This window comes from Lissotriton helveticus, chromosome 11 (genome assembly GCF_964261635.1).
Source record: "Lissotriton helveticus chromosome 11, aLisHel1.1, whole genome shotgun sequence".
NCBI classification, from domain to species: Eukaryota; Metazoa; Chordata; class Amphibia; order Caudata; family Salamandridae; genus Lissotriton; species Lissotriton helveticus.
In genome coordinates, this window is record NC_136072.1 from 837878852 (window position 1) to 837899013 (window position 20162).

At 47.5% G+C, this 20162-nt stretch overlaps 1 protein-coding gene across 2 annotated transcripts in view; it reads right to left on the minus strand.

Moving 5' to 3' along the window:
• SLC7A4 (solute carrier family 7 member 4) overlaps positions 1-20162 on the minus strand; it is a 277563-nt gene that overhangs the window by 117789 nt on the left and 139612 nt on the right. For both annotated transcript variants that reach the window (XM_078667033.1, XM_078667034.1), the window contains exon 3: positions 19392-20080. In XM_078667033.1, the coding sequence (XP_078523159.1) occupies positions 19392-20080 (689 nt within the window). The remainder of the gene's footprint in view (positions 1-19391; positions 20081-20162) is intronic.

Below are 20162 nucleotides of genomic sequence, written 5' to 3' on the forward strand. Positions count from 1 at the left end.
AATGCACTGAAGCACATATATTGAGACCTAGCAAAGGCACATCGGGCTACCAGTCCCTACAATTTTGCCAAGTTTCGTGCAAATCCATTCAGCTGTTCGATCCTACCGAGAGACAAGATGGCGGCCGCTACGGACTGTTTGGAATGTTTACAGACACCGGAGAGCCAATCAGCTTCGCTTCGCAAAGCTCCGTAACGCGAAAAGTACGCGAAGCGGTGCGCTGTTACAGATATATATCTTTTTTTGAACGTTAATTTCTCAAAATCCACTGGAGCACATATATTGAGATCTAGCAAAGGCACATCGGGCTACCAGTCCCTACAATTTTGCCAAGTTTCGTGCAAATCCATTCAGCTGTTCGATTATTATTATTTTTTATTTTTTTTGCCCCGCGGGGCCCTTTTAAAACCTCCACATCAAACCTAAACGGTCAGGGAGGATCTACTATGCCCCCTTATGGTCATTTGCCCCTTCGGTTTGGCCTCCGCTTGTCTCTCGATCCTACCGAGAGACAAGATGGCGGCCGCTACGGACTGTTTGGAATGTTTACAGACGCCGGAGAACCAATCAGCTTCGCTTCACAAAGCTCCGTTGCGCGAAAAGTACGCGTCCTGGAGCGCTGCCCGGTCCGCTGTTACAGATATATATCTTTTTTTAAACGTTAATTTCTCAAAATCCACTGTAGCACATATATTGAGACCTACAAAAGGCACATCGGGCTACCAGTCCCTACAATTTTGCCAAGTTTCGTGCAAATCCATTCAGCCGTTCGGGCTAAAAGTGAGGCCAACCGCCCTATGGAAAACTCAATGTTAAAAACACGTTTTGGGACCCCCCTTTTTTCTCGGCCCCCCCTTGACGAACCCCCCCAAATTTTCAAGGGCTACTCAGAAACAAAATGTGCCATTTTCCTGAAAATTTCAGCCAATTCCGTCCACAAACGCCAAAGTTATTAGACATAGAATTTTCAAAAATCCCATAGAGAAAAAATCCTAACTATATATACCTACTGGCGACCGCCAGTAGGTAATATATATATATATATATATATATATATATATATATATATATATATATATCCATCATGACATGATGTCTTCTACATAGACCATATATTTGTGCGTGCTGCGCGGCCTTCACCTTTACCCACTATGTAAAGCATACATTGTCATGACAGCCACTTACTTCCCAACCATGCCTGAACCAGGTATGGGAAGCCCAAGCCTGGACCTCGAATTCTTGACTCAATTTGTGGCGGCAAAGCAGAGCGGCCATGTTCTCTAGGCACTCACTCTAAACAGCTGCCACTACTGTGCATGAACCAACATAGGCAACTAGTAAACATAGTGCAGTGGGGCTTGTGGGCCCTCCCTAAGTGTACAGGGCCCCAATGCACCATTTTCTTACTTTTTGGTAACTCCTGGGCGGCTTTAAGGTGTGTATGTGTGGAGGCGGGAGTTACTAAGCACCGGGCAGAAATGGCATGAACCGTCAAGCTAAATAATACAGCTGTACCGAAATGGACAACATGTTAAGAGTGTGGGGAGGTTTGTGGGCCGTCCCATGGGCACACAGCCCTAGTGCACTACTTTCTGGTTGTTTGATGGGAGGCAGGATTTATTGAGCACCAGATCGAAACAGGGCTCAATCAGACCACCTTGCTGCCCCCAATATAGGTCACCAACCATCTAGCTGCTGCGAAATGCATTTAATTTTTGCTTGCGCTAACCACACAATAGCAGAACTGTCTACAACCAATAGCAGAACTTGAGAAACAAACCCTTTAGTTTTGATTCAAAACACACTGCGAAGTACATTTGGCGACTTCCTCGACTGCTTGAACGAACTTTTGAACTTTTTTGTGATGTACAGGCATACCCGTAGTAGTACACCTAGAAACCTACCCTAGCCTTAATGAGGAACAGTAGAAAACCACACCGGAGGAAGCCCGTGTCTATGATGAATTCCACATTTTTTCCTTTATTTCAACAGGGAAGCATTTTTTCCATGAAGGAACTCGTTCTGATATCAATCGCATTACCCAAATAAATTTGGGGGTGTTCCATTACGCCACATTGAACACACGAGTTTTCTTTAGGCAAAAATCCTATCGCAGGAGCACTGGAACAATGCAAAGTACCCGACAGTGGAAATGGACACAAAGTTGCATTTCTTGCTAAAGAAAAGAACATAAAATGCCAGATTAGCATTAATGCATAAGTAATAATGCATAATTTCACGAATTTGGGCCTTTAACAGAATTTCAGCACAGCAGATTAAGCAAATTTCGCCCAGGCTTCCTTGGCATGCCTTCTCCCTACGCCTAATGTGGAAATTTCACCTGCGTAACACGACACAGTCATGGCAAACAATTACACAGGAGTAAATGAATTCACACCACATCGTCTTTATCCTTATGTAAATAATTAACAGGTTTAAGTCCAGCCATTTCCGGTTGTGATCTTGTGTCCATGCCCAAAAATGCCTTTTTGATACCGGGCGTCCCCGCTTGGATTGATGCAGAATCTTTTTTTTTCTTCTTCTTCTATACACCGAACACGTCGTTATTACTGGTTTCTCTATTTCTCATTCCCTCTTTCAGTATAGTTTACAAACTTTTGTGGGTCACATTAATATCATCAGCCAAATTGAAATACAATCTTTCTTCCACACAAGACATTTCCAGAAACACCTGCCTGGCTCTTCTAGAACTGTACCTGTTTTTGTGCATTAATTAACTTTTTTTGTGAAAAATTCAACCTTCACGAATCGCATTAATATTATTAGGTCCCTGCATTTTCCACAATCATGTTCTTACTGCACCACAAGTTTTTACAATTTTGTAATGTTAAGGGTTTTTCTGAAGAGATGGGTCTTGTATTAGGGACGAGAAACTGACAGGTTCTGTCCTGTTAAGTCCTGTTTTCACAGACAATGAAGCAGGCACTGGGACCCGAGAGGGACAAGCACGTGTATCAGGAGTTTGAGTGCCTGGGGTCCCACTCCAGAGACAACGGGAGGTCTGGCTGACCCCAGGAGAGACTCTAGTTGCCAACCTGGATTTGTTATGGCATGTAATAAAGCGTTGGAGCGTGCTTCATGTACCTGCTCCCTCTGCATCCTCTTTCAGGAAATTTGTCTTTTGCAGCTACACAATTTTTCCTTTACTTAATTATGTGGTTAGCACTTTCATTCTTTTCAGGTTTCTGTCACCATTTTAGAATTCCTACTTCTAAACACATTTGTGTTCACCATCCCCTCCATTTTCATTAATCCTGTTGTTATCTGCAATACTGAATCTACTCAAGGCTTGGAGGCCAGGTGTATTTTTCAGGTGTGTAAGCCAGGAATGAGCAGTTTGAAGGCAGACGTTTGCGAATTGTAATGCAATTCGCAATCAATCAATCAATCAATCAATCAATCAATCAATCATGCCATTTGTATAGCACACTACTCACCCGGGAGGGTCTCAAGGCGCTTGGGGGGAGGGGTATGCTACTGCTCAAACAGCCAGGTCTTGAGTTGTTTCCTGAAGGCGAGATGGTCCTGGGTCAGCCGAAGGTGGATGGGGAGGGAGTTCCAAGTCTTGGCAGCCAGGTAAGAGAAGGATCTTCCTCCGGCGGTGGCTCTTCGGATGCGTGGTACGGCTGCGAGGGCGAGGCTGGTGGACCGTAGCTGGCGGGTGGGCGTGTAGAAGGTCAGGCGGTCGTTGAGGTACTTGGGGCCCAGGTCGTGGAGAGACTTGTGTGCGTGGGTGAGGAGCCGGAACGTGATCCTCTTGTCGACGGGGAGCCAGTGCAGGTTCCTCAGGTGGCTGGAGATGTGGCTGCGTCGGGGGACATCCAGGATGAGTTGGGCGGAGGCGTTCTGGATGCGCTGGAGTCTTTTCTGTAGCTTGGCTGTGGTTCCGGCGTAGAGGGCGTTTCCGTAGTCCAGTCGGCTGGTGACGAGTGCATGGGTGACAGTCTTCCTGGTCTCGGTCGGGATCCAGCGGAAGATCTTGCGAAGCATACGCAGGGTGTTGAAGCACGATGAGGAGACGGCGTTGACTTGTCTGGTCATCGAGAGGGAGGGGTCCAGGATGAAGCCCAGGTTGCGTGCGTGGTCGGTTGGCTTGGGTGCGGTGGCCAGGGCTGGGGGCCACCAGGAGTCGTCCCAGGCGGAGGGCGAAGATCCCAGGATGAGGACTTCCGTCTTGTCCGAGTTCAGTTTCAGGCGGCTGTCCTTCATCCACTCGGCGACGTCTTTCATCCCTTCGTGTAGGCAGGTTCTGGCGGTATCGGGGTCTCTGGTGAGGGAGAGGATCAGCTGGGTGTCGTCGGCGTAAGAGATGATGTGGAGGTTGTGCTGGCGTGCGATGGCTGCGAGAGGTTTCATGTAGATGTCGAAGAGGGTGGGGCTGAGTGAAGATCCTTGCGGGACGCCATAGATGACTTCGGTGGCCTCGGAGCGAAACGGGGGGAGGCGGACTCTTTGTGTTCTTCCGGCGAGGAACGAGATGATCCACTCCAGTGCCTTCTCTTGGATACCGATGTTGCTGAGGCGCTGGACTAGGGTGCGGTGGCAGACCGTGTCAAACGCAGCGGAGAGGTCCAGGAGGATGAGGGCCACTGTTTCCCCCTTGTCGAGCAGGGTCCGGATGTCGTCGGTGGCTGCGATGAGGGCGGTCTCGGTGCTGTGGTTGGCTCTGAAGCCGGACTGCGAGGGGTCGAGGGATCCGTTCGTCTCGAGGAAGGCGGTCAGCTGTCTGTTGACGATCTTCTCGATGACTTTAGCAGGAAAAGGGAGGAGCGAGATGGGGCGGAAGTTTTTGAGATCGGTGGGGTCCCCTGTAGGTTTCTTCAGGAGGGTGCTGATCTCGGCGTGCTTCCAGCTCTCCGGGAAGGTGGCGGTGTTGAAGGAGGCGTTGATGATGTTCCGGAGTTGGGGTGCGGTGGTGGAGTCGGCCTTGTTGAAGACGTGGTGTGGGCAGGGGTCGGTCGGTGATCCGGAGTGGATGGTGTTCATCGTGCGGGCTGTGTCTTCGGTGGTCACCGTGGTCCAGGTGCAAAGGGTGGCGGTGGGGGGCGTTGGTTCGACGGTTGGGTGCGTGGGTGGGGCGCCGAAGCTGTTGTGGATGTCGGCGATCTTGCGGTGGAAGAACGAGGCGAGGGAGTCGCAGAGGTCTTGTGACGGAGTGATGTCAGTGGTGCCGGTGCTGGGGTTGGAGAACTCCTTGACGATAGTGAAGAGCTCTTTGCTGTCGTGGGCGTTGTTGTCCAGTCGTTCCTTCAGGGATTTCTTCTTGGTGGTGCGGATGAGCTGGTGGTGCTTGCGGGTAGCGTGTTTGAGGGCGGTCATGTTGTCGGTGGTCCGGTCGAGGAGCCAGGCTTTCTCGAGGGTACGGCAGGTCTTCTTGGAGTCCTTGAGGTCGTCGGTGAACCAGGATGCCTTCTTGCTTCTGGGTCTGCTGGGAGGGTTCTTTAGTGGCGCGAGGTCGTCGGTGCAGGCGGTCAGCCACTGTGTGAAGTTGCGGGCTGCTTCGTTGGGGACCGTTGTGTTGGCGGGTGAGCTCTGGCTGAGGGAGGTGGTGAGCTGGTCTGCGGTGATCTTGCTCCAATTCCTGTGAGGTACCTGTTGCGGGTGGTGGTGGGTCGTGGATCTTTTGAAGCTGAAGTGGACGCAGCTGTGGTCGGTCCAGTGGAGTCCGGTGGCGTGGCTGAAGGTGATGTACTTGCTGGAAGAGAAGACGGGATCAAGCGTGTGGCCGGCGTAGTGGGTGGGGGTGTTGACCAGTTGCTTGAGTCCGAGGTTGGCGAGGTTTTCCAGCAGGGCGGTGGTGTTGCGGTCCTTGTTGTTCTCCAGGTGGAAGTTGAGGTCCCCGAGGAGGATGTAGTCGGTGGAGGGGAGGGCGTGCGGGCTGATGAAGTCTGTGATGTCTTCGCTGAATTGTGTCCGTGGTCCCGGGGGTCTGTAGACGAGGGTGGCTCTGAGGGACGTCTTAGGGTCGGTGTGAATCTGGAAGTGGAGATGTTCGGCTGCGGCGAAGGAGTCGTTGGCGTCGGTCGTGATGCGGATGGTGTTCCTGTGGACGATGGCGATGCCACCTCCGGTCTGGTTGATGCGGTCCCTCCTGATGATCTTGTACCCGTCCGGGATGGCGATGGCGATGTCGGGTGCAGAGGAGGCGTTCATCCAGGTTTCCGTGAGGAAGGCGACGTCCGGTGATGTAGCGTCGAGGAGGTTCCAGAGTTCCACGGCGTGTCTGTGGATGGAGCGGGTGTTGATCAGGATGCACTTGAGGTGGTTGCTGCTGGTGTTTGTCTTGGCGGGTGCGGGGCAGGTTCGGAGGCAGGTGAACTTGCAGGTGCAGCAGGTGAAGGGTCCGTGGGTGCGTCTCGGGGTGGCTCGGCAGCAGGCGTGGGTCCGGCCGGCATTGAGTGCGTTGAGAGTGGCGGCGTCGTAGGTCAGTCGGGTCGTCTTGCCTCGGCGGGGAGGGCCAGGGGTCCTGGCGCTGGGCGCGGGCCAGGCGCGGACGGGCGCAGACGGGCTTACCTTTGGCGCAACTTCGGCGCTCAATCGGCGCTCCCGCTGCGCGCGCCCGCTGCGCGGTCGCTCTGGGGGCGTCATAAGTAAGGAGCCGGGAGGGAGGAGCAGCTGGGTGGCGGGAGCCGGGCGGCGAATGGAATCACAGGGGGCGGGGCCGCAGGGAGGCAGCGGCGGGAAATTCCAAGAAGCAGCGGGCAGCGGGAAATTCCCAGGAGCAGCGGGAAATTCCCAGGAGCAGCGGGCAGCGAGCGAAGGAATCTGCAGGCAGGAGGCAGCAAAGGCAGGCAGGAGCGGCAGCAGTGAGTGGGGCGACCAAGGCCTGTGGAGGGCTGAGCGGTCACCAATGTGACCTAGGTACGAATATGTTGCATCACAATTTGTACAACATGATCAGGCTAATGCAGTGGTTCCCAAACTGTGTGCCATGGCTCCCTGGGGAGCCGCCAAACCTAGCCAGGGGAGCCACGCACCAAGCACTTTAATGAATTTAATGTTGAAGGGTGTGTTGGTTTTAGTTAAACTAATTAGACTTAAACGCATGAAGTCAATGTAACAGGCCTAAAGCTGTAAACGTAGTGCTTAATTGATGGCATGTCGAGGAAACTGATCTATATTTCACTGGATCCCCACGTTCCAACACTCCCAAAGTAAGCAGAAGATGCCTGATTAATTTTGTTAGACTTGTTAATAGTTTTGTTTTTTTCCAAATTTATTTTACACCAATGCAAGTTATCAGGAAAGTACAGTTCTATTAAACACACTAAGTATTATTAAGTATTGACATTTGTTCTTGAATCATAGGTACTTCCAGTGCACATTTCTTTCAGTACACACACATTTCCAGACTAACCTGCTCTCTCCTTGAGCACACAGAAGTAAAACACCATATATGGCATAATGCCAATATCAGGAAGCAAGAGAGAGGGACATTTAAAAAAAAAAAAATCAGAGGCATTTATTTCACTTGCATTGATTTGGAGGCAATTTCAGGGAGGAGACAGCAACAATAAAGCTTTATGTAGTTTACAAAATCATGAGTCACCATGCTGAGAGAGATGTGTTGGCACGTATGACGTGGGTAGAAATGGAAGAGCATGCAAATATTCTTCAAGCGCAGAAACACTTTGGCAATCGGACCTTCATGCATAGTGGTGCTTTCTAGCACTGTAAGTAGGATAAAAAAGCTTGAGAGGGTACTCTAAAATTGGCATGTGTTACAGCAAACAAATGATGGACGGAATACTGACAATGCAAACATTCTCCTGCAGTCAAAAGTTCTGGGTGAAATCCATCATTCTTTTGCCTACTACGCCACCCCAGTTTGGACCCAGCCATTTGCAAATCAGTCTTGACTCTGTGCCCCCATGGGAACAGTCCAGACCGAACTGTCAGGCCAGGTCCTCCCTGGACTGGAATCAAGCATCCTGGGACCGGTTCAAGGTATGTCATCCCTTTTCAGCCAGGCTAGCTTGAGTCCAGTGGCACAGTGAGCAAGGGACCCACGTCTGGGCATACACATCCCACTTAGGGCGAAAAGTGTTACAGCAAACAAATGAACAAAAAGAACGATGGATTTAACCCAGATCTCTTGACTGGGGGTGAATGTATGATTTATTCAGCATTCCGTCCATCATTTGTTTGCGTAGCACTTTTCACCCTAAATGGGTTGGGTATGCCCAGACGTGGGTCCCATGCTCACTGTGCCACTGGATTCAAGCTAGCCTGGGTGATGAAGGGTAATACCCAGAAACCGGTCTGTGGGGATGAGGAGCGGATGGAGCACTCAGAGGCGGACGAAGAAGAAGGAAACACCACTTCCTGGTTGCCAAGAACACAGAACCAGGAAGTGCACAGCCGCGGTCTAGTTGTTACACTGCGGAAGGGGGAGGAGTCCAGTCAGCCGACGGAACCCGGAAGGATAAGAAGGAGAGGCGTGGAACGGACGGTGTGCGAGGTCGGAGAGGAGGTTGAGGAGCACCCGGAGGCGGAGGAGATCCGAAGAGCGGAGAGCGTGAGAGCGGAGGCGGAGGAGAGCAGGAGAGCGGAGAGCGTGAGAGCGGAGGCGGAGGAGATCCGAAGAGCGGAGAGCGTGAGAGCGGAGGCAGAGGAGACCCGGAAGGGAGAGAGGACCCAGCGCGTGCTGCTGAGCAACGTTCCCGACACTGCTACCATACCCGGTGGGCTGAAGGGAGAAGACGCCACGGGTCCAGCTGCTGTGGTCCGAGAGTCGGGCCACAGCCCAAGGCAAGTGCTGTTAAAAGGGGCATTCTGGTGGGGTGTTTGGGGAGGCGGGAGGTAGCAAGGTTGGGGAGGCGGGAGGCCCCTCGGTGATCCTTGCACAAAAACACAACCCTTTCTTTTTGGTAAATCGGTGAAGGTAGCACTACATTAGATACTGAGAGCAGATCAGTAAAAACCCGTTTGTTTTCTCTTTTCCCTGAGGCCACAAGAACCGGGACGACGGACCAAACCCTGACGTTCCCTGCAACCAGCAACAACCCCTTTGGAGGAAGGACTGTGGTCAAAAGCCCCACTTACAAACAATACGTAATAAAACACTATTGTAGACTAACCGTGCTCTGGTCTCATTCTCTGTCCACCACTGGCCTCTGACACGGTCCCAGGATGCTTGTTTGCGGTCCAGGGAGGACCTGGCTTGGCAGTTCGGTCTGGACTATTCCCATGAGGCACAGGGTCACAACTGAGTTGCATATGGCTGGGTCTAAACTGCTGTGGCATGGTGAGCAAAAGAACAATTGATTTAACCCAGATCTCTTGACTGGGGGTGAACGTATTATTTATTCAGCATTCTGTCCAGCATTTGTTTGTGTAGCACTTTTCACCCTAAATGGGATGGGTCTGCCCAGACGTGGAACCCTTGCTCACTGTGCCACTGGATTCAAAAGCTAGCCTGGCTGATGAAGGGTAATACCCAGAAACCGGTCCCAGGATGTTTGTTTCCAGTCCAGGTGTTCCCATGAGGCACAGGGTCAAGACTGATTGGCAAATGGCTGAGTCAAAACTGGGGTGGCTTGGTGAGCAAAAGAACAATGGATTTAACCCAGATCTCTTGACTGGGGGTGAATGTATTATTTATTCAACATTCTGTTCATTTGTTCGCGTAGCACTTTTCACCCTAAATGGGATGGGTATGCTTAGACGTGGGTCTCTTGCTCACTGGGCCACTGGATTCAAGCTAGCCTGGCTGATGAAGGGTAATACCCAGAAACCGGTCCCAGGATGCTTGTTTCCGGTCCAGGGAGGGCCAGGCTTGGCAGTTCGGTCTGGACTTTTCCCATGAGGCACAGGGTCAAGACTGATTTGCATATGGCTGGGTCTAAACTGGAGTGGCATGGTGAGCAAAAGAATGATGGATTTAACCCAGATCTCTTGACTGGGGGTGAATGTATGACTTATTCAGCATTTCGTCCATCATTTGTTTGCGTAGCACTAAAATTGGCATGGGCAAATAAGTGTAACTAGAAATATTTTATTAGAGGCACCGCCGTAGTAATACAAAATACCATGAATATATGATTATATTACCTTCATCCGGGTTTACATCCCCCCCCCCCACCCTCCAAAAAAACATAACAGTGGGGAGCCACCGGCAATGGCCAATGGGTCAAGGGAGCCGTGGGTCGATAACATTTTGGAACCACTGGTCTAATGAATATCAATTAGGCAGGTTGTAATTTGTGACCCTCTGTGATCGGCTGCAAATACAGGGTTGGGAGCCTGAAAGGAACATCGGACCTCCTCCATACCTATATTTGCATTTCAAACAGGAACTTTTTTTTTTTAAGTAGCCCACATAAAATATAGGGGCACCTTTCTTCTTTGGGAGCACATGGGCGTAACAGGCAGTGGCCAATGGATCAATCATTAGCTACCACAACGGTGGTCATAAATCACACACTACTGAGAATCTCAAAGAGAAAGGCCCTTACACGCCCCTTCCTATTTAAGATTGGTAATAATCGCAAAAGCCCATTTTCAAGCTAGAAAGACTTTTTGGACTGATAAAAGGGCTTTCGTCCGATTTAAAAAATACAAAGTACTTTGAGGTCACAACCCTGTGATTTTGCAATTTGCAGGCTAAACCACTGCATACCACCTTTTCCAAGGCTGGGGTAGTAAGGGTTTGAAGTAAGGTAGTTCCCATCTACATATGCTGAGTTGCGTTAAAGTTATTCCAGTGATTCAAAACAATAATTGAGGATTTCTTTGACAAGAGATGTGGATTTGCTCACAGTACAGCAGAACTTCTGTATCAACTTATCTGCTACTTAGGGTGAATTGCTGGGTGAGATTCCACAAGACGTTGGCGAATACTCGCAAAACTGCAGGCTAATGGCTCTTCCCTGAACGCAGTTTGTTTGCCACACTTAAATGGTTACTTATCACGGCCTATGAAGAGGAGGGGGTAACCTGTTTTCAGAGATGAAAATAGGAAGGACCACCACCATATCTCAATGAGGTGTCAGGAAAGGGGTTGTTATTTGGCTAAAAGTATCTTCCTTATGAAGAACAAAGAAAAAAGTAACAAAATTCACTTCCTTTTCCACAGGTACACCTGTACATTTCTGTAAATTTCAATGTTTCTGCACGAAAGCCCACCAGGGATTCAACACCTGCAGAGCTTCGCAGGAGTACTCTAGCCTGCTTTGCGAATTCCTAAACAGTATATTTACTCAAAATGTAGACATAAGAAAAAGTAAATTTCCAACTTTTCAAAGGACTTCTGAGAATCGAGCATGTCCTCCTGTGTTACCTTTAGCTGTACCCAGAACTACTTCCTTGCAAAACAGGAGAGCAAATAAACCCATTGTGGATACTTGAATACTAATAGAAAAACATTTCTCGGCAGAGTATGGAGAGCAGTGCATCTAACGAGTTTCCCAGTGTGAAGAACTAGTTTGCCATTCACCTGCTAGTCTCTGTGTTCCCTAGCAGGTCGTATGAAGATGAGTAGTGCATGCGCACCTTAGGTAGAAGGTCAAATCACTTGCTTTGTCTAATCTAGTTTTCAGAGCCCTGAAGGGTTTACATTTTTACCATATTTCTCCGGGCTCCTCCTTGTGAATTTCTCACGAAGGTTTATAAAACTCATGCTCTCGCTGTTTTGACCTAGGCTGGGAATGTATACCCGGATGGACGTGTCAGTATCCTTGTGATTAATGCAAATGGGTGTGTTCATTCTTCAGCGGCATGCCTACGGCAGGCTTCTCAAACAAGGAGCTCGTGAGCTACTGCTAGCTCTCTAGATAGCTGTATGAGGTCTCCTGTCTGCAGCGCAGCTTAGTACAGCAGAAGTTTTTGCTCGGTTGAAAAATATATGTACACCAGAAATTAATATTTGAGACTTAAATGTGTGTATTTTTAGAACTTATAGGCTATTTGGAGAAAAATGGTTGAATTTCCAAATTATATTTAAGGATCACATTTGAATAATAACTCAAGCAGATTTGTGGAGACTTATTACCAACATTATATTATTTCTTCCAGCAGCATTGTAGTGATGCCTTCTGTATTACACATGTAGAAGCATTCCAAATTGTAAAGCCTTTTTAGAGCGAGCCTGGGCAGCGCGTGTGCTGCTCTGTGAGGCGTACTATATTCAGGTAGGGGATTGAAGCTCCGCCCATTTCCCGCCCATCTTTAGGTCTCCTGGCGTTTAACAGCGCGTCAGCGCTGTGTCCGCCAGGAGATCTTTTGTCAGTGACTATGCTTCCCAGGAGACAGGGCTGGCCGCGCGCATTGCCTCTTCAAGGAGGCTATTTGAGCGGGGCACGCGCTCGCGAACGCGCTCAGCTGCTGTCTCCCGGGAAGCTCTTTCACCAAACACGCATGCGCATACACAGACGCATACACAGACACACACACACACACACACACACACAAGCGCCCATGCACGCACGCACCCACACATACAGAGAACCTACCCCCGCTGTCGCATACACACACGCGTGCACACACACACCCACAAGTGCACCGAGCGCCCCCCCCGCCCCCACTTACCGCCACTCCGGACTTCAGCCGCCACCGCTCCTCTCCTGGGCAGGCACTCCGTGGGCGCGGCTTCCAGCAGGAAAGGGAAGTCCCGCCCCACGGTAGTTTTCCTCACGCGCACACGACCAGCTGGGGAGTACAGGAGCAGGTTCGCTGAGATGAAGTGCTGGCTGGGCGGCCAATATCTGCTGGTGGTAGGTCATATGTTGGGAATGGATCAGAACCAGTGTTCTTCACCTCCACGTTAGGTAATGTAATCCATGCAGCCTTTCTCGAACTGCGCTAAAACAGAAGTCAGATAATGTGCCCATCCATTTTCCGTATTATCATCGTTTTACTCCGTGAAGAGGCCCTCATTCCTAGTCCGGCACAATTGCTGATTCAGTGCAACAAGTCATGTGTACCCAGATCAAGAAACCAACTCTGCGTGCCTGCAGGCTTTGCCGCCATGATTCTCACTGGTAAGCCTGGCGCAAATTACGTGGGCAGACGGTGTAAAAACCGAGTTTGCTCGAGTTGGAATGTGGGGAAAACAAGTGCAACTAATGTGCTATGCCCCAATTCTTACATTCAAAAGTTGGAACGGTCTGCTCTCCAGCGTATTGCAAATGTGCACACTTGTGCCGACTAGGAATGAAAGGGCTATGATTGATTTAAAGTACCCTCTAGCATGTTTTGCTTTTCACCAGGGCTGCACTGCATGACACCGCTCTGTTGTTAATAAATGTGGTACGTTTCATAATTTTATGCACTGCAAAGACAACGCAGCTTGTGTTTCCGCTCACCCAGACTCATTCAAACCATGCCAGCACAAATTACCCAGGAAAATCTACCACACAGGAGAGGCAGCGCCCAAAAACGGGGGAGGACTTAGGGCTCGGACGGAGACACATAGAATATGTCCCATTGCAGGGGGGACAGGAAACACACGGTTTCGTTTATTTTGGAAGGTTTGATTTACCTGGGCAGTGGCAAGGACAGGGTGAGGCACGCAAGCTGACAGGGACATATAAAACATAACGTCATACAGCTGTGACCATAGAGACAACAAGGGTGTAGTGGAGAGAACGGGAGGCAGGAAAGGCTAGAGGAAGATGGGCAGACATACAAAGAGACACAAAGAGAGAAGAGAGGCAGCTAGACAACGGGGGGGATGGACAGAGAAGGGAGAATGCTGAGCGAGGCTAAAATAGACAGAGACAGTAAGCGAGGCAATGCTTATGGAGACAGCCTGAAAAAATTTATGACAGTATACTGAGAGACGGGGCCGACACTACTGTATGTGTGACACCGACACTACTGTATGTGTGACTGGTGCAGAGAGAGACGCAAGGGGTGAACACAATTGAAAGAAAAGTGGTATTCAAGATAGGCAGGTAGCATGAACAGCAGCGATGGAGCAGAGCACGGCGAGGGCTGCTGTTCCGTTCTCCAAGGTACATGCATTTAACTATGAGTTTCTCACAGTACACAAGCTGCAGGCAGCAACGCTGGGAAACAGAGAAGCAATAATGCTCACTGTTTCCGAACTGTGGGCAATGCAGCTTATCCACAATCTTTGAGAAATTCCGAGTTAAAGGTACACATGACAGTGAAAGGGCTTAAATGAGGCGCCCAGCTGCGTCCGTCCCTAGCGCACACCTTCAAGACTCGGCCCCAGATGAGATGACATTTAACAGCGCCCATGCATGTATTTTTCACTTTTTCTGCCGCTGGCAGAGTACACATTTTGCATGAGCTGCATAAAACAATTCCCAAGGGAACTGTTTAGAAGGGATTACGTTAAAAACATTTGGAACATCTGTAGAGGAACTCTCTTGGTGTAAGCAGCTGCTCAGATGTTCCGCTTCCTGTTTTCTTTAATACCATTACTCCTCGGCACTCTGTGTAATTTGTGCAAAAAGGAAATAAGACGTCTCGTGAGAAATAACAAAGTCTGGGTCACTTGTCAGCCAGTTTCATAGAGAAGGCGTGAGTGACTGAGAGCCAGCTGCCCGCCGCCCACCACTTCAAAGCGTGTCTCTGCAGGTGGGGGTGCTTGCTACAGCCATGGCGTTACTGTTAACTTTATTGTGAAGCTATGAGTCGGAGTTTTTCATTCACACCTGTTGATCCAGTGAATAGGCAAAGTCACATTTGCTGAAGTAGATTGTAAAGTTCTTTCAGGAACATCCTCTTGCATTACGACATTGCAGGCAGCAGGCCATGCAGGAGATGGTAGGGAAGTCACGTGACACAAATCATCTTTATACAACAATTCAGAGTTTGATAACAAATTAATGTAACACATTGTAATATACAATGCCAATAGCTCAAACTTTAATACTGGGAGACCTATTGCATTGTAAATGCTTGTTTTAACTGGCTACTGTTACTGTCCTTTCTAAATCGTTGCTTTTCATTCATGGAGAGGCTAGGTAGTCCCTCCTTGGTAACGCCTTGTCTGCATTTGTAACCACCCATGAGGACTGGACTTTTTACTTCTGTTGTTACACGGTCTGCTTCATCTAGTTTGTGAGCACTAGTTTCTTTAATGATTTACCCCTATTCCACCCATGACGTGCTTTCTTACAACACAGCACGCTGTCCACTTTTATATTTTAATCAGTAATGGCAGTCTGCTTTAACTATATTGGCCATGCTTCTTTATTTAGTTAATTTGCCAGTGCGCTCAGCTGTAACTATAGCGGACTCGCCTCTTTCTTTATAGTATTGTCGGTGCGGTCCGCTTTACCTTTAGCTGCCACGCTACGAAACCTTTTTTTTTTTTTTTTAGTGAAAGGACCCATACCATGCTTTCACTTTAATAGTGGCCACGCCCCTTTCTTTAGACGCTGCTTGCCGTATTCAGGTTAAAGCGAGCCTCGTCTACACGAAGGGGCGCAGCCGCCATCAAACTGAAAGCACCCCATGGGGTGCTTTTACAAAAAAAAAAAAATACATTTGTTGGTGAACTTCACAAACACATGCTTTTTTTTTGTAAAGGCACCCAATGTCGTGACCTCACTTTAATGGTGGACGAGCCCCTTTCTTTAGATGCGGCTCACTGTAACCTGAACATAGCAAGCAGCGTCTAAAGAAAGGATCGTAGTCACCATTAAAGTGGTCTCGCATTTGCAAGAGTTTGAGCTATTGGCATTAGAAATGACAATGCCTCTTATATATGTGTTAGTTTGCAAAACAAAAAAAGGCATTGTCATTCACAATACTAATAACTTGAACTATTACAAATGTGAGACATATTGCATTGCAAATGCTTATTTATGTTACTGCCAGCATCTTACCTGATGCACTAACGACTGCTGGGAATCTTGCATATCGTGGCTACTAATATAATCTTGCCTGATGTGGTACATTAGTAGGTCGGGATGATTTTCAATGAATGCAAGTTGCTTTCATAAAAAATAAAAAAAAAAGTTGGTGATCCCTGGAATTAGTCATCTAGGAAAAAAAAATCTCCGTAGCATATTTCACGCATACTATGAGCTAAACAATATCATTGGTTGTCCGGGTTAACAGGCCCTGTATTTTGAAGGTTTTTATTTATTTATGTTTTTTATTTTGCAGTATGTTAATTTTGGCTGCTGGTATATTGTGAATACTGATTTTGAAGTTGTTTTTAACTCAGGTGTATCTCATTCTGTGGTTGAATTCACTCAAAAGAGATTGCTTAATGTGTGCCACATACTCTGAAATGTAGTTCCAAAGCGCATCTGTATAAAAAAATATCTGTTTCAGTTGTATTACGATTACAAAAGACATGTATAGACTTATCACCCCCTTCATAGCTGGAAACCTAAATTATAAGTTATTCTACAAAGTTACCTTCTTTACAGAATTAAAAAAAAATGTTTTTGATACTGTTAACTAACATTATGCACTTGAGCACATCAAAGCAACGATTCCACTTTTTAGAACAGACGCTGCATTTTCCCTTGCCCCACAGCTCAGTACTTCCTATCTGCCAAGGGCATTTCTTATGCAGGTGAATTTCACGCCAGCTGTTCTATGCTGATCTTCTATACCACGGTACACAGGTGATCTGCATCCCCACAGCTGTCATCAGGAAAAGTGAAGCTTTTTGATAGAGGAAAAAAATTGGCATGCATGATTGAAAATTCGAGCTGCTGGAAAGGGCAATGTTAATTTGCAATTGCAAAGATTTGAATGTATCCTTCACCAATGAATAGAATTTAAAAAGCAGATAAGCCAATATACTCCTATGGCGCGGGTGAATTGGAACAGCGATCTTGCGACTCAATTTCTTTGGGAGACAAATGTCAAGTCCTTCTCCTTGAAATGATTATTCACCCCAGTATGTGGTGTAATCCTCTTAGATTTGCTATCTCCACTTCCTTGCACGAAGAAAGAGTCAACCCTAAATGGAAATACCAATGGTGCGCAGATGTAGCCTGGCATAGTGCAGGCAGACATACTGAATGGCAGAAAAGTGATCGCAAGCATAGTCAAAGTGATATTTAGATATCCAAGCTGAAATGAACACGCAAGTATAGTGGATGGAAAGTAGTGAGAACCAAGAATATCTTCAACGGACCTTCTTCGTTCGGCATCGGAAAACCCACTTAATATTAATAATTGGCAAACCTTAAAAACTCTAAATCAGTTTTACTGGGATCGGGTTAGGCTGTGATGTTCAGGTAAAATTGTCCAAAACTTGGGTGAGGGTGAGAGTATAAAGAGTGCCGTAAGTGAAAATCTGGCTTAACAGCTATAGCCGTCGGATGTATGATGTTACAAGGCATACTTTTACAACGCCTACCTTTACATCGCAAGTTTTACAACGCATACCATTACAACGCATAATGCTTTTAGGCGCTGGATAGTGAATAGTTTAATTTACTATTCCAACTCCAGTCCCCGTGGATAGTAGGGAAGGTGTTGGATAGTACATTAAACCTATTCCCTATCCTAGAGCGCCCCCCAGCGCTATGCGTTGTAATGGTTTGCGTTGTAAAAGTTGCGTTGTAATGGTAGTTCGTTGTAAAAGTTTTGTTGTAAAGGCTGTATACCATAGCCGTCGAGCTGGGGAACCGGGTTCAAGTCTCGACAGGAACGCTCAACATCCTGTGATTCTGGCAAATCACTTAACCCCTGTGCCTACCAAAAGTGAATTTGTCCATCTGTAAGACAACTGGTGCTCATGTAAAAAGCTCTTATGCCTTCGGTTCGAGTTCACGCTATATAAAACGCAACCCCTCCCCCACCCCCCAAAAAAAAGGGTTGGAGGTGTGCTAGAAACAGTGCTGGGTTTGGTGAGGATTAACAAGTACAAAACTCTGGTACAGACAGGGGATGCGAGTAAAAAAAAAACTATTTTCTTACTTACCTATGACTGGGAGGTGTAAGCAAAAGCACAATCAGTAACACGTATTTTTGAATGTGCGAGTAGGAGTTATGCAGTGAGTGGGTAAAGGTGTCAGCAAAACTGCTAGTCTTGGGTAAAGGTGGGAGTGGATTCACTACTGAGAGTGGATAAAGATGGTAAGTGTGCAAAGGGTTAGTAAAAGAGCGGTCTGGCTTAGGCAAGGCTCCAAAGTGTAAATGCAAGTGTTGCTTGAGACTTTGCTAAAGTAGGCAAATGTAAGGCTATGAATTATTATCACTGAGTAGAATGGGTGTTCTGTTTTTACTTGTTACAAGCAATGCAACAGAAAAAAAAATCAGTTTCCTAGACCATAGAGGGTCAGGATTTTATTATTAGATATATTTCCTTCCTTAAAATACTTGCTCAAACGCTTGCCATATTTTATTTTACCGAAGCCCAGGGATGTTTGGCTTGATACATTAGAAGCGGCTTTTAATTCTGGGATATTTATATATCTTTAGACACAATTCTTAAATTTCATGACAGTTCACTATTGTGACGTCTAGCAGGAAAGACTGTAAGATCTATGAGACAAGGAATGTCGTGTGTTATTTACTGAGTCACAATTTGAGTTGTTGTTGATATAAAATAGAAAAGCAAGATGATAACAAATGTATGTACTAAAATGATTCGCAGCCCGATAAGTATGACTACTCGCAGAATCCGTGAAACATATGAAAGTAAAGCCGGCCTCAGGGTTGTAGGCGCACGTATGTATGCTGTTGGAAATTCAATAAAGTCTTGCATTAAAAAAAAATAAAAAAATATTCATCACAGTTTACTGCTTCCAGCCACGCTTTGTATATTCCAAATAAGTAAGGTTAAGTGGAGATCATTGCTAACAAAGCAGAGAAAAAAGAATCACAAGGCAGAATGCTTGATTTTTATATCATAATCCAAGAGGTTTGCTACCTTTACCCTACCTCTAATGCCACCATCAAAGATAACTAAACATCCTGATTAGATGGGTGGCTGCAATGGATGTGTGCATGCTGTCCGAAAAATAGGTTTACAAAACTAGGGGCTGTCCTGGGGTCTGGGATAAGAAGTGGGGTCGTTGGAATGCCTACAGGGGCGAACTGTGTACTTCCCCGACGGCTGATCTGGCTATGACCAGTGAGTGTAGATACGACTGCTGTCGTACCGTGTGCGCTCTATGGCGAAAGATGCTGACTGCGATCGTTTTCATGGATGTTTCCTCTGCTTTGAGTGGTTATGTTTGTTTAAAATGGAAATACCATAGACCTACAGATTATCCGATACTAAGCTTTGGCTACTATTTACACTCCTTGCTACCACGCCGCCGAACCCCCGGGATGTCGGCTATATGGCTGTGTTACTCTGAGAAGTACCTATATGTACCGCAGCCGGCCCTCGAGGTTGTAGGCTCTATGCTGTGTCAATTTAATATGTGCATTAAAGGTCTGGGAAAAAAAAAAAAAAAAAGATAACTAAACAAACATACCTGAAACGTTTTCCTTTTTTGTTGCTGTTCGTGAACCCAAATGAAAAAGAGACTGACGAGAAATCCAATGGTAAACAGGACCAGCAGCAGGCTGTAGGCCCATGTTGGAAGGTGCAGGTAAGTGTCGCCAAAAACCACGATGGAGGACATGCAGATTGCCGAGACCATCATGGTGACCACAGCGATGGTCACCACTTCCCCTGGGTAGAAATCGCTCAGGAACTTAAGGTAGGGCTCAAAACCGACCTTCAGCTGTCCGGGCTCTCTGCGTTGCTTAGCCCGTTTCTCAATCTCCACCAGCTGTAGTTTATCCGAAAAGGATTCATACTCCTTCAACTCCCCTCCAATCTCAGTACGCCCCTCACTTTCAACTTGTGGGGGGGTTGGTGGGTGCTCGACTGGAGGTTCTACGTCAGTCTTCTCCGGCTGGAAGCGCAAGACAATGATACTTGCCGCAACAAACGTATAGGCCAGCAGGGTGCCAATTGAGAGGAACTGAACAAGGGCTTCCAGGTCAAGAATGAGTGCCGTCAAAGCCATGAGAATGCCGAAGACTACAATGCCGATCACCGGGACCTGGGTGTGAGGGTTGACTCTAGAGAACACCTTAAAAAACAAGCCGTCTTCTGCCATGGCATAGACAATTCGTGGAAGGGAAAAGAGGTTGCTCAGCAGAACTGTATTCATAGCTAGGAGATAAAAAAGAAGCAAAGGTTAATATTTTACAAGCTGGTGAAGCATAAGACACTGCATCTAGCAATAGGAAACTCA